This window comes from Podarcis liolepis (genome assembly GCF_965112155.1).
Source record: "Podarcis liolepis genome assembly, chromosome: 7".
In the NCBI taxonomy this organism is placed as follows: domain Eukaryota; kingdom Metazoa; phylum Chordata; class Lepidosauria; order Squamata; family Lacertidae; genus Podarcis; species Podarcis liolepis.
In genome coordinates, this window is record NC_139561.1 from 89,033,311 (window position 1) to 89,050,848 (window position 17,538).

A 17,538-nucleotide genomic window follows, 5' to 3' on the forward strand; every position below is an offset into this window, starting at 1 on the left:
GAGCGGGAATTTGTATATATAGAATGCTGTTTGCTTTGGTTTTGCAAACAGCCTAAATAATTATACAGTTAATACTATTACTTCTGCTAATAATAATAGAAGCTGTCCCGAATATTTAAAATATTTTGCATAAGGAATCTATAAATTACTACCAAGAAAAGCTCGGACCTGATACTGGAAAAATCCCCACCCTCAGAACTGATGTAAAAATATTTATTCTGTGTTTGAGACCTTAGAATTCTTACAGCAGTATGCAGAAAGGATATTAAAATACTGATTTGTCAGGGGAAAGATAACGGATGCATTTAAATTACAGTAACTATTTCGAAGTTTGCACGACACATATAAATTAAAATATGCATATATATATTTTCCTTATTTGATTATGCCTTTCCTCCCCCCCCCCCATTTAGTTATAAAATAAGAGAATTTTGTTCCCTGCTGCTGTGACTCATGGAGACCTCTAAAGGGCCCTGGGGAGAGAGAAAACCTTCCATCTTACATGTAGATGGAAATACTTTAAATGCTTAGATACTGAATTCAGCAGGACTGGTTCAGGATTGCATTGTTAATGCTTCAACTCAACAAGCATCCTTTGGAAAGGAGGTCAGAATGTGGGGTTGCATTTGGAGCCTAACCATGTACCCTTTAATTCACACAGACTGCCACTCTTGCCCTAGAACAGCCAGCACCTTGTTAGCGCCATAACTCCATGAAAACACAAAGCAGAGGTCAGGGAAACCTTGCCAGCGGAAGCCGGTGTCTAGGCAGGATATCATTTGTGACCAGGGAATCTGGAGAAAAAACTGAAAAGATTAACAGCTGCTCTGCATGCCCACACAACAGAGTGGATGCAAAATGATGTCACGGGCAAAGCATAAAACAACCAACTGCTGCATATTCTCCATTTCGTCTCGCCTTCTCCCAAGAGTCAGCATTCCATCACTGCAGGGCATTGCTATTAATTTTTTTATATATTGGTATTTTGTACTAATGTAATGTTTTTATATGTAACTCTGCGTTTCTGTGACAGTTTGATTGCCTGTTCTTGCTTCAGTTTGTTGCACGCTGCTTAAAGATACTTTTAATACTCTAAGAGGTATAGAAGTGAAATAATCAATTCTCACTGCACTGGTTTTACCTTCACCTTTGTGAATTTATTTATCTACCATATTTTTCGCTCTATAAGACGCACCAGACCATAAGACGCACCTAGTTTTTGGAGGAGGAAAACAAGAAAAAAAATATTCTGAATCCCAGAAGCCAGAACAGCAAGAGGGATAGCTGCGCAGCCTGCATTCGCTTCATAAGAGGCACACACATTTCCCCTTACTTTTTAGGAGGGAAAAAGTGAGTCTTACAGAGCAAAAAATACAGTATTTTATACCCTTCCTTTCTCCCAGTGTAGAATCCAAGGCAGCTCACAACTTGGAATGAAAAATGTGTGTTACAAAGAACCACTGATATTTACAAACTTTTACAGTGGTACCTCTGGTTATGGACTTAATTCGTTCCGGAGGTCCGTTCGTAACCTGAAACTGTTCTTAACCTGAAGCACCACTTTAGCTAATGGGGCCTCCCGCTGCTGCTGCTGCCACATGATTTCTGTTCTCATCCTGAAGCAAAGTTCTTAACCCAAGGTACTATTTCTGGGTTAGCGGAGTCTGTAACCTGAAGCGTATGTAAACCCGATCTGCATCTCTGTAATTTGTTTATTTGTATATACATATACTGAATATGTTCCACATATAGTTCCCTTATTGTCTGTATTGTTATGTGTTTGTACATATGTCTATGATACTCAACATAATTAAAATAATGATAACATTACTGTCTGGGGGTATTAATGTTTTTTGTTTGTTACTATGGTATGTATTTTTGTGTTTACAGTATAAAACCACCCCGTGATCCTTGGATGAAGGGATGGTATAGAAATTTAATAAATAATAATAAATCAACAAACATTGGCTTTTTTTAAAGAGAGAAAGAAACCCAATAATAATTAAGCATCTAATTAAGCACCTAATAAGGCCCCAGGCAAGGGACGCGGGTGGCGCTGTGGGTTAAACCACAGGGCCTAGGACTTGCTGATCAGAAGGTCAGCGGTTCGAATCCCTGCAACGGGGTGAGCTCCCATTGCTCGGTCCCTGCTCCTGCCAACCTAGCAGTTCAAAAGCACGTCAAAGTGCAAGTAGAGAAATAGGTACCGCTCCGGCGGGAAGGTAAACGGCATTTCCGTGCGCTGCTCTGGTTCGCCAGAAGCGGCTTAGTCCTGCTGGCCACATGACCCGGAAGCTGTACGCCGGTTCCCTCGGCCAATAAAGCGAGATGAGCGCCGCAACCCCAGAGTCGGTCACGACTGGACCTAATGGTCAGGGGTCCCTTTACCTTTACGGCCCGAGGCAGGGAGGTGACGCAAGGCAGGTGAGATGGCATGTCCTTGATGGTTCCAGTATTCCAGCCCCATCCGTTGGCCAGAAAAGGAGCAGCTATATATAGCAGCCTGCCCCCACCAAAAATACATCATTTCTAGTTTCCCTTAGGTTCTCATCCCATCAGTCAGAAGACTGTAAGGGCTGCAGCTTTGTGTGCACTGTGTACTTAGCAAGAGGCGCAGATGAGTTGATACTGATGGCAAAAATAGCAATTTCATAAAAGCTGCATCATTTCGATGATTCCATTTTCCTCTGAGCCTACGGCCTAGGTGAAAAGGCCTGTGCTGGCCTACCTTTTATGGTACAAAATGAGTTTTAGGTACAGTATTGTATATAGCAAGAGAATGAACTGTCAAGAGTCCACGGTGACCACTGTATACATGAAAAGAGAATTGGCTAAGCGTGGCAATTTTGCTTAATCTTGAATTGTTTTGTAGACGGATGAAAGAGGATGTTGAGAGACATTAAATGAATAGGTAAATTAGTCAAAGCTTTAAGAAAGGAACATACTGAAAAATGAGTACTGTATATGTAATCACATGATACTACGAGGGCTGAGCTAAATGATTTTGATTGGTATAGTTTGGGTTGCAACCAGTGGCGTAGCGTGGGGGGTGCAGGGGGGCCGGCCGCACCGGGCGCAACATCTGGGGGTTAGGGTTGGGGGCGCAAATCCACAGGTTAGGGGCGCAAATCCACGGGTTAGGGGGCACAAATTACTTGCCTTGCCCCGGGTGCTGACAACCCACGCTACGCCACTGGTTGCAACAACTAAGATTGCTGCGATGCTTTGCGTGATCAATAGAAATCACATGTGTAATCTTGGAATGGATACAAAGCATTGCATTGGATATGGTTCACCACAATCGTCTGCTAACTTTTGAGGCTGCCCGTATGTGCATTTGTATTTCGATAAAGGCCTATTTTTTCAATTGGAGCCTTCATCCTTTTCTTTTGGGTTTCTGTGAGAGATACCTCCCATCTAGGAACTCCTTTTAACTTTCCCCAACAACAGTGCTGAGTTTTTGCAACTTAAAGAATCAACACCTGAAGTCTTCCTTGCTTTCCTCTTCCCTCCCCATCCCCGATTCCTTTAGTGAGGTTGCAGACAATGGCTGCATTGTCCTTTCGCCTCTCTGCAGTGCAGAGCAAATGTTAGGTACTCTATTAATAATAACAAAACAGGTGCAATCAGGTGCTTCTGTCCAGCTCCCTAAATAAATTTGCCATGTGGCTTCCCCCCCCCCCCCTGGTTGCAGACTTCCTAAAAAAAAAAAAATGCAATATTTTGAAAGGCGTTGGCGTTGGCGCGCCCTTTTGCCTTTTGGGAATAAGGTTGCCCCGACTAGGGACGCTTTTCGCCCCGCTGTGAACTTTTCAGAGGAGCCCTAAAGGAATCGCTTCCAGATGAAAGGTTAGGCTGTAATCCCATTTTGCTGCACCAGGAGCGGTGAGGCTGCAAAGAGCCGAAGAAGCTGCGCTATGCTCATGGTAACAAAGGGGTAAGTGCAGTGCGCATCTCCAGACATCTGTACACCCACGCGCGCATGCAGGCGGAGGGGAGTGGAAAGTCATTGTGCGCCTCCTCGCTCTTTTCCTCCTTTCCTTTCTGCCTTCGGCTTCTAGGAAACTTTCCTTCCACCTGTGCGCTCAAAGCAGACGCGCTGGGCTCTTTAATGTGGGGTTTTAAAGGGAAGGGAGGAAGCGGCTCTGAAGGGGAGAAATCCACCTGCAAAAAAGAGGAACGCGCCCTTGCCGGCCCCATCGGTTCTCCTTCGCAATGGGTGGCTGGCTGGCTGGGTGGCTGGCTGGCTGGCTGGGTTGCAACACGGACGGAGCTGGAAAAGCATTTTTTTTTTCCAGGAGTAGCACAGCACTGCGCCCTCTTCGCTTCCCACCCACGTTAAACGTGCGAACAGTATTTTACGCGCGTGTGCGCGCGCTTCGTCTTCTAGATGTCTGCTTGGGAAATTCTGCAAATTGAAATATTTGATGCAGGTGTAGAAATCAAGGAACGGGATGAATGAATCGGGGGCTCACGCGTTTCAAGCCACAACATTTGTGTGTATTTATGTATTACAGGGTTTTCTTCTCGTGTGGCTGCCTTGGGGGCTCCGATGTGTCTATGCATGGATTTAAATTGGGGCGGGGGAGCTCCGGTCCTTGGTGCGTCTAAGGTAGACGATGGGACTTGCCTGTTATGCTACATGCAGACCTATTAAATATGAAATCTAAGGCTGCATGCTTTAAGCTGTGTGGTTTAACGGGTTAAATCTTCCAATTCGTTTAAAGGGGGAAAGCGGCTATGTCAGCTTAATTATAAATGTCACTAACGGTGTGAAACTGCCCTTCAGTATGTGTTGTTTTTTTAATGAGAACAGGGAATGTGGAGCACGGAGACAAATAAAAATCAATATTTCAAGCCACACCGCCTCCTTGTTGCAAAAGGGTGTTTGGCACTGCTGATTTTGCAAAAGAAGGGATGGAGCTGCTGATTTTGCAAAAGGAGGAATGCACATCCCCCCCCCCAGCTTCACCTGGATTTAAAAGCTGGTGTGTTTAATCAGGAATACTGCCTGGCGTCCAAAACAAGTACCCCATAATACTGCTAGTTCCTTTTCTCTCAGCTGGTTAAGGTTGCGAAGATTAAGAGGACCTGAACATTGGCAGAAGGCGCGATTTCATGAAAATTGGGTACAGTGGTACCTCGGGTTACAGACGCTTGAGGTTACAGACTCTGCTAACCCAGAAATAGTGCTTCAGGTTAAGAACTTTGCTTCAGGATGAGAACAGAAATCATGCTCTGGCAGCAGCAGGAGGCCCCATTAGCTAAAGTGGTGCTTCAGGTTAAGAACAGTTTCAGGTTAAGTACGGACCTCCGGAACAAATTAAGTACTTAACCCAAGGTACCACTGTATAGGCAGAATTGTCTTCTTCTGGCAAGAGTCTCCTTCGTTCCAGGAGTCTAAACACACACCTTGCAATATGAACATGTATTAATTGGTTAATCCAAGAACTAAATGCCATTCAGGTTATCTGCAAAAACATCCGTGCTTCATTGGCAGACCTTGTTTAGTACAGTGGTACCTCGGGTTAAGTACTTAATTCGTTCCCGAGGTCTGTACTTAACCTGAAACTGTTCTTAACCTGAAGCACCACTTTAGCTAATGGGGCCTCCTGCTGCTGCCACGATTTCTGTTCTCATCCAGAAGCAAAGTTCTTAACCTGAAGCACTATTTCTGGGTTAGCGGAGTCTGTAACCTGAAGCGTCTGTAACCCGAGGTACCACTGTAATAGGAAGATCTTGTTACTCGGAAGCAACCAGATGGGTAGGCCGGCTAAAATGGGTACCAGCTTCATCCTGCAGGATGATAGCTCAGTTGGCTAGAGCATAGTGCTATTAATGCCAAGGTTGCAGGTTCAGTTCCGGTATGGAACAGCTGCATATTCCTGCTTTCAGCGGGTTGGACTGGATGACCCTCGGGGTCCCTTTCAAGTCTGCAGTTCTAAAACCCTGCAGGTGCAACAATGCCCAGGCACAGCTTCCGGCAGACTCGTTGCAATGTTGGGGGCAGCTGTAGCTGTCCATCGAGTCGAGCCAGAATGCTTTCTGGTAAACAGGGAGCTTTGGACATGTGCCGAATTTCTGTGTTTGCATCTGGTCTCCCATAGGGCCTCCGGATCTGCTATTCGGTGCACATATTGTAGACATGACCTTCCTTTTCAGTTAGTGAAGCGCAGCAGCTCAGCTGGGGTCAAAATAGGAGCTTACATTGCATGAGACAGACACTGCATGAAATCTCATGGGCAGGGAAGAGGTCTACAGTTAATAATAATAATAATAATAATAATAATAATAATAATAATAATAATAATAATAAATTTTATTTATTCCCCGGCCAAAGCCGGGCTCAGGGCGGCTAACACCAGTAAAATTACAATAAAAACATAATGGGGGGGGGGAAACCAATTTAAAATACAGGTTAAAATGCCATTTAAAATGCAGCCTCATTTTAAGAGTAGCCCATAGATCAAGACCATAAGGGGAGGGCAGTATAAGGGTCAGACTGTGCCTTGGCCAAAGGCCAGGCGGAACAGCTTGCAGGCCCTGCGGAAAGATGTCAAGTCCCACAGGGCCCTAGTCTCTTGTGACAGAGCATTCCACTAAGTCGGGGCCAGTACTGAAAAGGCCCTGGCCCTAATTGAGACCAATCTAACCACCTTGCGACCTGGGACCTCCAAAATGTTGTCATTTGTGGACCTTAAGGTCCTCCTTTGGTTTGGACTCGGTTGGCCCTTATGTTTCCCTCCGCTTGTGGTTTTAATCCATGGGCTACTTTTAAAATGAGGCTGCATTTTAACCTGTATTTTAAATTGTTTGTTTGTTTTTTGTTTTCCCCCCCTATTATGTTTTTATTGTAATTTTACTGGTGTTAGCCGCCCTGAGCCCGGCTCTGGCTGGGGAGGGCGGGGTATAAATAAAATTTATTATTATTATTATTAATGGAGTGCACCTCTGGGGGTGAAGTCAAACCACTGTGTTGGCAGCACCGCAGTGACCTCCCCGGGGCTCAAGCCTGGGCAGTGTGTGTGTAGGCCCTGGGCTGCCCAGATAACAGAATCCCCTTGGCCTCGCTGATGTGGTCCGAAGGAAAGCGGAGCAATAAAATCTGGGACATTTGAAAGACATAGGAACTATGCTTCCTTTAAAACCAGCTGAATACCTCAGGACGACATGCTGTTCAGCTGAGTCATAAGCTGCTGAAAGATGCTTGCAAGGAAAGTAAACAAAAAAATACAGTGGTGCCTCGCAAGACGAAATTAATCCGTTCCGCGAGTCTCTTCGTCTTGCGGTTTTTTCGTCTTGCGAAGCACGGCTATTAGCGGCTATTAACGGCTTAGTGGCTATTAACGGCTTAGCGGCTTTAAGAAAAAGGAAACAAACTCGCAAGAACTCGCAAGACGTTTCGTCTTGCGAAGCAAGCCCATAGGGAAATTCGTCTTGCGGAACGACTCAAAAAACGCAAAACCCTTTCGTCTAGCGAGTTTTTCGTCTTGCGAGGCATTCGTCTTGCGGGGTACCACTGTAGAGGGCATATGGCATTTATATGATTTCCTGCACCACTAGCATCTAGTGAATGTTACTGTAAAACACCTTCAGTTTATATAGGAGTGTGTCATGGGGCAGGTGACCTTCAGGGACTCTCACCCCCTCCCATAAATTATAGTCACACTGCTCCTTGTGCGAACAGTGCATGCAGCTGCTTCAAGTTCTCTTTCCCCAAAACTGGCATGGTTGGAAAACCAGTTGCTAAGATTTACAACTTGAATTATTTAAATTTGGGGCAGCTTTTCTTATTATTATTGGTTGCAGGACACTGGGAGTTCCATCCTTTGGATCCTTGCAAATGGGGTTTGCCGTAATAATTATTTTTTGTTTGTTTGCTTTTATTAAATATTTTCTTGATTTACAAAAGTGTGTGCAATGTCTCTCTCTCGTAATTTTCCCCCCATGTAACATTTCTACAAATCAGTTTCATTTGTTGAGAATTTGAGGCCAGTAAGCCTCTCCTCTAAGCTAGCTTTTGGCGAGTCTCGGAGCTTCCGCTTTGGTGTTAGTTAATACCGGTGTGTTGTGGTTGCAGTGTGGTTCCAGTGCAAACAAGGATGTGGTCTCTGGTTCAGTTGAATTAGAGAATCATAGAGTTGGAAGGCACCCCATGGATCCTCTAGTTCAGGGGTCAGCAAACTTTTTCAGCAGGGGGCCGGTCCACTGTCCCTCAGACCTTGTGGGGGCCCGACTATATTTTTTTGGGGGGCAGGTGCAAGAGCACCACGAGCCCCGGTGGCTGCTTACCTGTGTCTTGCGAGCAGCAGGGGCTGGCGGCGGCGGGGGAATGATGAGCGGCACGCGAAAGGGCTCTGGAGAGGGGCTGCTTAAAATGGCAGCCGCTCGAGCGCTGCTGCTGCTGCTGCTGCTGCTGCTGCTGGCACCAACAAAGCCCAGCCCTCTTCCTCCTCTAGGCAGGGCGGTGAGAAGCCAGGAGGAGGGAGGGAGGAGGCGCCACCACCGTGTGAGGGAGAGGGAAAGAACGCGCGCACTGGCAATCCACATGGCGATTCTCGGACCGTCCACGGGCCGGATCCAGTAGGCAGTTGGGCCTGATCCAGCCCACGGACCTTAGTTTGCCGACCCATGATTAGTCTAACCCCCAGGAATGCAGGAATCCCATGGACAAGCTTCCTGGTGCTGGACTCCTTTGCTGTCCCTAAGCCCCTCTTCCTAAGCTGACTCTAGCAAGACCCTGCCTGATGGAGGAGTTGCTTAGATCTCAGTTACGCACAGAGAAACGCAAGAAAACTTGGATTCAATTATCTAAGACGCATGTCGAGAAAGGAAACATAAAAGAATTAAATGATACAGACTTCCAACAGATTTATAGTCCTCAAAAAAAAAAAAAAAACCGAGCTGAAGAAGGCGTTTACTCCGAAACAGGGCCCTGTCCTGGTCACCACTACTGAGTCGTACATCTGATTCACACTCCGGATACTCCGTTTTGGCCCTATTTGATCCTTTATTCTTTATCCTGATTTTTTATATATATGGACTCTTTTTGACTGCCATTGAGACTTGTATAAAACAATTGTTGTGCACTGGTATTTCATGTACCTTTGTACCATATCACTGCATATTTGAAACTACATTATTTCTGTACTTAAACGTTGTATCCAAACTTACTATTGCTTTAAAACCATCGTACTTACATGTTATATTTAAATTTACTACTAGCTTCAACTGTGATTCTTAGCAGAATATACACGTTTTTCATCTCAACTCTTGAGTAGGAATTATTCCTTAATTGAAAGTTGTGGCCAGAGTTCTTGGTATATCTTTTTCAGTAGATCTCAGTTACGACATGGATGCCCAGGAACATAGGAAGTGTTATCAGAAGCAGCCTTCTATCGAGTCCATTTAAGTGCAGTTGACACTGACGGGCAGCTGCTTTCTTGTGCTTCATACAGTGATCTTCTCCAGGCTTACCTGGAAGTACCAGGGGCTGGGTGTATGGGGCGTTAGGGGTGGGATAGTACCTTTACTGGGGGACACGCCGTGCTCCTTCTGGGGCAGTTCATCCACCTTTGGTCCCCACAGTATTTTATTCAACACCTCTGTGCTTATATAGAAGTCATGCAATTCATAGATTTTTTAAAAATCGAGATTGGATTTCACGCAGAACCTTTCTAGAACTGATGCCTTGCTCTTGATTCCTTATTTATTTCACCTGAAGGCCCTGATCTTGCAAAGACTTCACTTTCCACTTTCCTGCGAGGAAGTGGTTTCAATGGAAGTAGGTGTCAAAGTGAAGGTAATTTACCCATGCAGCTCTTATTGTGGGGCAGAAGCGCTCTCTCTCTGTGTGTGTGTGTGTGTGTGTGTGTATCTACACTCTTGCGCTGCTTTTTCTCACTGTTTCTCTCCCCTCCTCTTCGATTCCCCACAAGACCGAAATGGAAGATGTGAGCTCCAAAAGGGTCAGCGAATTCTTGCAGAAATGCGTCAAGCTAGAGGATAGCGAAGGGGACGCCCAGCCCAAGGAGGAGATCATTGAAGTGCAAACCCTCCCTATTCTTGCACCATCCTACCCTCAGACAGTACAAGGTATGGACGCTCACATCCTCCGTTGCGATCAGCCTTATCTGTTTATTTATATGCCACTTTGCCACAAAATTGTGCATGGAGAACCCCTCTCCCTCCTTTTAAATATACCGTATTTTTTGCACCATAACACTCACTTTTTTCCTCCTAAAACGTCCGTGCATGTTATGGAGGGAATGCCTACAGGTGGCATGCCTACGGGTTTTCCTCCTCTAAAAACTACGTGCGTGTTATGGTTGGGTGCGTGTTATAGAGCGAAAAATACGGTAATTATAGCAACAAATACCAAAAACCCCAAAACTATCCATATTTGCATAACCAGGCTAAAAATCTACTAAGCTCATTTACCAGCTTAAACTGAACATTGCATTGCTACAATTTACGATATTAAAGCTGGGATAGCTCAGTCAGTAGGGACGCGGGTGGCGCTGTGGTCTAAACCACAGAGCCTAGGACTTGCCGATCAGAAGGTCGGCGGTTCGAATCCCCGCAACGGGGTGAGCTCCCGTTGCTCGGTCCTTGCTCCTGCCAACTTAGCAGTTCGAAAGCACGTCAAAGTGCAAGTAGGCAAATAGGTACCGCTCCGGCGGGAAGGTAAACGGCATTTCCATGCGCTGCTCTGGTTCATCAGAAGCGGCTTAGTCCTGCTGGCCACATGACCCGGAAGCTGTACGATGGTTCCCTTGGCCTATAGAGCGAGATGAGTGCCGCAACCCCAGAGTCAGCCATGACTAGACCTAATGGTCAGGGGTCCCTTTACCTTTACTTTAGCTCAGTCAGTAGAGCATGAGACTCTTAATCTCAGGGTTGTGGGTTCGAGCCCTGTGTTGGGCAAAAGGTTCCTGACCTCTCCTCTTATTCCCGCAGAGGAAATATCCATGGTCTTCAATACCTGCGCGATGCCAGCCAACCTGGGTCCATGCACCAGGCGGAGGCGCGAGAAAGGCGGCGGCCACGACGGGACGAGCGCCTCCCTCTACGTCGACCGCCGCAAATCCAAGGTGTGGAACTACTACACGAAGCTGGGGGATGCCTACGTGGAGTGCAATGTCTGCAAGAAGCAGCTCTCCTTCCACAACAGCACCACGACCATGAGGGAGCACCTCGTGAGGAAGCACAGCATCCGTGACACCCTGCTCTCTCAGCTGAAGGACGACCAGGTTCCCGACCCCGACTACGTGGCCCAGGAGACGGCGATAAAAAGGGCCCGCCAGCTCACGCCCGAAAACAGCAGCCAGTACCACGCCGTCTCCTGCGCGGAACCCAGGACGGACGTGATTCTGGAGCTGGTGCTGGAAATGATCTTCCGGGACCTGCACCCTCTCTCGGTGGTGAAGGACAAAGGCTTTGGTCTTCTGATTGGCTATCTAGAACCTAGCTTTATTCTCCCGTCCCCCATGCAGCTCTCTAGCATGTTGTGGCACCGGTACAACGTGGTCAAGCAACACCTCGAACACTACCTGCAAACGGCCCAGTCGATTGTGATCTGTGCGGAGTTCTGGCTGTCCCAGCCCAACCAGACCTACTTGACCATCATGACTAACTTCATCGATGGGGAGTGGAGGCGGGCGAGGTGTATCTTGGAGACCCAGCAGGTGCACGAGGATAAAGGGGAGAGTAACTTGGGAGACCGGCTGTACTCGGTCCTGACGGACTTTGGGCTGTCCAACAAGTCTGTCTTCTGCGTGATGCACGACAGCCTGCAGGATTTGGGGGCCAACTCCTCGCAACTCAAGTGCGTCTACGGCTGGACCAGCCTGTGCTGTGCCGCCCACCTGCTGCACCTGTGCGTCAAGGCGGGCCTCGAAGTGGAGCAGGTGCAAGAGGCCCTGAGCGCGGCGCGCAGCATCGTCTGCTACTTCCAGCAGGACGCCAAGGCCACCTGCTCGCTCAACAGCAAGCTGGAAGCCATCAACAAGACGAAGCTGAAGTTGGTGATGGACACGGGGGCTCGGTGGATAACCACTATTGAGATGTGCGAGTGCCTGCTGGACCTCAAGTGGGCTATCATGTCCGTCTTGGAGGAGCACCCCAAGGGAACAACGGTGGTCCAGAACTTGGCCGACCACCAGTGGAAGCTCTTGCAGGACCTGGTGCCCGTCATGAGAACGCTCAAGATCGCCACGTCCTTCTTGCGGGAGGAGCAGAACTTCTCCATCTCCTCCCTGATGCCGTGCATCCATGGCATTGTCACAGCTATAGGGCAGCAATCGGAAGAAGCGAGCGGCGTCATCAAGACGGTGGTGAGCAACATCAGGTCGGAGCTCACCCAGCGCTGGGGCATCTTGGATGAGGAGAAGTTGCTGGAGAGCCCAGCGGTGGTGGCCTCATTCCTGGACCCACGTTTCAAGGAAATGAGGTTCTTGAGCCCCAGCCTGAGGAGCGAGCTGCACAAAAAAATCAAGAGCATGCTCTCCCAGTTCTTCAACCACCAGTCCCCGCTGTCCAACCAGTTCTGGGTGCCGAACGCCGACTACAAAGCAGAGGTTGGCGAAACCGCCTGCCAGATCTCTGCCCACAAGGAGAGAGGCCCGAGCGGGCAGTCTCAGAGTATGTACGACATCCTTTTGGGGAAGGACCCCACGGAGAGCATGCCTGAGATCCATCAGCAGCTGGAGAACTACATTGTGGAGCCTCTCTGCAAGCGCAGCACAAACCCCTTGGACTGGTGGAAGAACAATGAGCACCGCTTCCCCTCCGTAGCCAGGTTAGCCCGGCAATACCTGGCCATCCCGGCCACAGTCGTGCCACCAGAACAGGCCTTTGCTGCCAGCGAAAGCGCCCTGGAGCACCGGAGAGGTGTGCTTGCTCCCGAGAACCTGGACCAAATCCTCTTCTTGCACCAGAATTTCGATTTTTTAGAATCTATGAGAAATGGCAACGAGAATCTGAGTAAGGCGGTTCACAACCAGTACTGAAAGTCAGGTGTGCCGAGACCAGTGTATTATGGTGTGGCCACTGCACTGGGAGATGAGAAGGGATGCAAAGTCTTGGAAGGGGGACACCTTGGCCCTCAGGTTACTTTAGGGGAGGCACAGTCAGGGCCTGATCTTGCCTGCTTAATTTAAAGATGAAAGTTTGCCTGCTGTCTAAACTCACCCTTGTTCTTTGCTGTAGTGGTATCTCAACCTGCAACTCAGTAGTGTTTTTTCTTGAAAGGGTGTGCTGGACTCGGAGCAGAAAACAGACCTTAGAAGGGCCATATCCAACAATAATCTCAAAAGATACAGGTGTGTTTCTGGAAGGCCAATCCCAGTTTGGAGGTCTATAATAAACCTAACCATTTACCTATCTTGCCCTGGAAAGGAAGGTAAATAGGGAGAGAATGTAGAAATCGCTCCAGAGCTTGTGGGGCTCACTTAGTTTAGTGCATTATAATGCTTGTGGTGTGTGTCTTCCTTTTCATTTGCCTTTAAGGTTCCTATGAGGCCCTTCCATTGAGGGAGACATAGGTGTTTTGAGCCTCCGTCACCCCTTTACCTGTGTTGGAATCCTGTAAAACAGAGGTGGCTACCCTACCACCCACCAGATGATGTTGGGATGCAACTTCCATTGGCCTTGCCGGCTAGGACGTGATGTGAGCTGGAGTTCAACATTTGGAGGTCTACAGGTGAGCCACACCCTGCCTTAGGAGAAAGTTCTTTCTGCACATGTTTACCATGTGCTAGTCCCACGTAATGCAGGCAAGGCCACCACCCACACCTCTTCACCCTCGGAGTAAGCCAGGTGCTTCCGTTTTTAAAAACAAAAGAACGCTTCCACCCAGAACGAAGACGTCTGTGCAGTATAGCTGTACCTTGAGGGTGAGCGCTAATCCTGTCCTACAGACTTTCCCAGTTGCCTTGCATTGTACTAACCAGTGGTGATGAGGATTCCAGAGGCTCAAAATACGCATGTTTCCACCTGCAGAGGGGAACATGTGACTTAGTCTGTGAGTGGGTGCTGCGTTTGTTATGTAGGCCCTTCCAGGAAATCCATTCAGATACTAGTAAAGCCAGGCCTCTCTGGGCAGGTCAAAACCTTGCGATGTTCACACAAAGTGACACCTTGATCTGAAGGTGAGATGAACCTCTTAAGGCTTATCCACATTTCCGCTTGTCTTGCATTTACTAGGCCTGGGTCCAAGTGGTTTTGCCTTTGCGCCATTGCTTTCTCCTGGAAAATCCACTCTGCAGCACTGATTTGGAACAAATGACATAGAATCATAGAGTTGGAAGGAGCCAACCCTCTGCATTCCAGGAATATTTTGCCCAATGGAAAGCCCGATTGTTTGTTCCAATTCAGCAGCAAACTATAGGTTTTCCTGGAGGGAAGTGGCAGGGCAAACGAACGTTTGGATGAACCCCCTAGGCTGAACTTCTAGCAATGTTTTGTTTTTCAGATGATGCTTTAGAGTTGCATCTGAATTTGGACCGTTGGAAGGGTAGGGAATGGAAAGGACTAGGGCGAGGGTTAATAACGACAAAGTATGCCTTGAAAAGAATTTGCACTGTGGTGCCCTTTTATGACAAAGCAGACAGCACTGTGGGTATATCTCTTTAAGGCTATTTTCGAAGTCTTGCTGCAGTGACCCCTGCTGCACGTAACTGTAGACTGAGCCTTTCTCCTTTAGAAGAAAACCTTTGATGTTGTTGATTAGTTGCACTAAATGTTTAACTGCTTGTCCTCGAAGCCGCTTTGAGTCAATTAGCAGCAGCACGAGAGAGTGGATATCGCGGAGTCGGATTCCTTTTTAAAAACGCGTTTGCTGATTTTAAGTGAGATGTGGGACTCGGAGCTGTGCTCGCAGGTCACGTTTTGCAAGTAGCCACACAGGCTAGCACACCCCATGGCTGGGCTCTGTGTTCGTAACCCAATCTCTGCAGCATCCTGGAAGTGTCAAGGAAGAACAGCAACGGTTTAAAAAGAAAGTGTGCCACTCGACTCCAGATAACATGAGCGTGACCCTGTGAGAAGTACTTGCGAGTTCTGGAGTAGCAATCTCCCATCGAGGGTGACTGAGGGTAGGAGCGTGAACAATAAAACCATTATAATCAACACAAAAATACAGAAGCTGAAGATATTATTGACGTAGCCACCAGAGGCTTGGAAAAACAGGAACGTCTTTATGCTGCAGTGAAATTCCGTAAGTGTCAAGGCCTTCAGTGTCCCTAAGGGGAGGGAGTTGCACAGCTGGGGTGCAACTTCAGGGTGCAATTAACGCTCCCAGGTGGCTCCAATTTTGAGCCCTGTCATAAAAATGCTTACCTCCCCCACCCCCAAACCTCTTTCATTGGTTCAACAACTCTTCAGAGAAATTGTCATTATAAAAGAGCTGATAATGAGGTTTTCTCAGCCATTAGCAAGCTCTTCTGACTTGCAAAGTTTTGACTTTTCCTCCTTCAGCTCTTCCAGGTTCTGTAACTCTTCTTCATTCATCGTTATGGCTTCAGGGGTTTGCTTGTCATCCTTGTAAGCTGCTCCTGTTTCTTTTTGCGGCCATTTCAGTCTGTCCCGCAAAAGTGGCAGCTCTTTTGACAAAATCTTCCTTGCTGGCAGTTAAGTGGAGAATTGGAGATTCCCCAATGATCTTCTTTCAAAGGCAAAGACATTCTTCGTCATCACTCAGTCTACCATTTTCCAACATCCCATCTGGTATGTGTCCAGTTTATTACACCATCTGACCTTCACCCCTTGGCTTACAATACTCTTCCAGTCTTTCCTCCTTCACTTTCAATTCTTCCAGCGTGGAACAACTTGTAACACTGTCTGCCGGTATGTAGGATGTTGTTGTTGTTTAGTCGTTTAGTCGTGTCCGACTCTTTGTGACTCCATGGACCAGAGCACGCCAGGCCCTCCTGTCTTCCACTGCCTCCCGCAGTTTGGTCAAACTCATGCTGGTAGCTTCGAGAACACTATCCAACCATCTTGTCCTCCGTCGTCCCCTTCTCCTTGTGCCCTCCATCTTTCCCAACATCAGGATCTTTTCCAGGGAGTCTTCTCTTCTCATGAGGTGGCCAAAGTATTGGAGCCTCAGCTTCAGGATCTGTCCTTCCAGTGAGCACTCAGGGCTGGTTTCCTTCAGAATGGAGAGTTTTGATCTTCTTACAGTCGATGGGACTCTCAAGAATCTCCTCCAGCACCATCAAAAGCATCAATTCTTCGGCGATCAGCCTTCTTTATGGTCCAGCTCTTACTTCCATACATCACTACTGGGAAAACCATAGCTTTAACTATACGGACCTGTGTTGGCAAGGTGATGTCTCTGCTTTTTAAGAAGCTGTCTAGGTATGTAGGATAGTGTAATGCAAAACTCTGTACAGCACAGTGTCTGGTTATCTCACTGCAGCTGTTTTAGCAAACTTGTTTTTAATGGTGCAATCCACCCTGGGACTATAAAGGGTGGGTAATAAATTTATTATTAACTTTTTCATTCTCTCTCCCTTTAAAGCACTTTTTTTTAAAAGCCAGACTGAAGGATGGATAAACAATAACCAACCTTTTTTGGGGGGGGGGCAGGTTCTTGATGCCTTGCTGGCTTCCAAAAGGTCACCAACCAGTTGTGTATACGGCATGACCATGTCCTGGCATTCCCAATCTGGAGTAGATCCTCTCTCGCAACATCCATGATTTTTTAAAGTTTATTCAGGAACAGATAAATGGCTTGGAGCCAGTACCTTCAAGAGAACAAGTGGCCTCTCTGAGCAGTGTTTTTTCTTGCCTTGGTGAGGATCTGACCTATAAACATTTCCTCAAGGCGATTGTGCAGTCCTACATCCCGGTCAGAGATTCCTTTCTTGGGATTTAAATTGGGTTCTCACAATCCATAGCTACCTTGCGATCTGAAGCTTTTACTTCAGCTTATATGTTTCTGAGTCGGAGGGACAGCTTGAGTTCATAAATGAATGAATGAAACTTTATTTGCATCAGCTGCAGCAACAAAAGAACATTGTGATATACACAGAACAAAATAAAAAGTTGATGATATAAAACACTGTTTAGGGTCCACAACCTGAGTTCATATCTACCATATTCAACGGAGTCTTTGCATTTCAGTGCCATTTTCATTTTTTTCCCCTTTCAAATTACTTTCTTCTTCCATCATTTCATTCCACAGTCTCTGTGTGCACACTTTTGCTGGTTGCATCCAGCTGCAGTTCTTTCTGATATGGAATGAAATGGGAAAGTCTCGTAAATCCCAGTAGCTTTCCAAGAACCTGGATTGCACTATTCATTAGTGAGGCCGAAAACTCACTGCCTTCGCCATCTTAAATAAAAACAAACCCATCTGGAGAAAAGAAACAGCAGCTGAAGAATTCCAAATAATGAAATCCGTCTCGGCACCACCACTGACACCACTGCCAAGTTACACAAGTTTGTGTTTGTGATTTTTCTTTTCATCGCTGTGCTGCTTATGCAAAATAATGGTGCAATAACCTGCTTCAAGGTGCGGTACTTTAAAAGCGT

The 17,538-nt window shown here is 47.1% G+C and overlaps 1 protein-coding gene and 1 long non-coding RNA gene across 3 annotated transcripts in view; both read left to right on the forward strand.

The window, feature by feature from the left end:
* Positions 1-16,663, forward strand: part of LOC310712756 — a 102,221-nt gene extending 85,558 nt beyond the window's left edge. Inside the window, exon 2 of the long non-coding RNA XR_014528988.1 lies at positions 16,591-16,663. This is a non-coding gene — a long non-coding RNA (uncharacterized lncRNA). The remainder of the gene's footprint in view (positions 1-16,590) is intronic.
* LOC310712613 (E3 SUMO-protein ligase ZBED1-like) lies at positions 3,831-13,387 on the forward strand. 2 transcript variants are annotated; one of them, XM_083515850.1, is made up of 3 exons: positions 3,831-3,937; positions 9,939-10,095; positions 10,960-13,387. In XM_083515850.1, the coding sequence occupies exons 2-3, from the start codon at positions 9,945-9,947 to the stop codon at positions 13,008-13,010; spliced, it is 2,202 nt and encodes a 733-aa protein (XP_083371976.1). In that variant the 5' UTR covers positions 3,831-3,937; positions 9,939-9,944; the 3' UTR covers positions 13,011-13,387. The 2 variants fall into 2 exon arrangements, with proteins under 2 accessions (XP_083371976.1, XP_083371975.1); XM_083515849.1 differs by lacking the exon at positions 3,831-3,937 and adding an exon at positions 9,347-9,802.
* Positions 16,664-17,538: the final 875 nt, after the last annotated feature.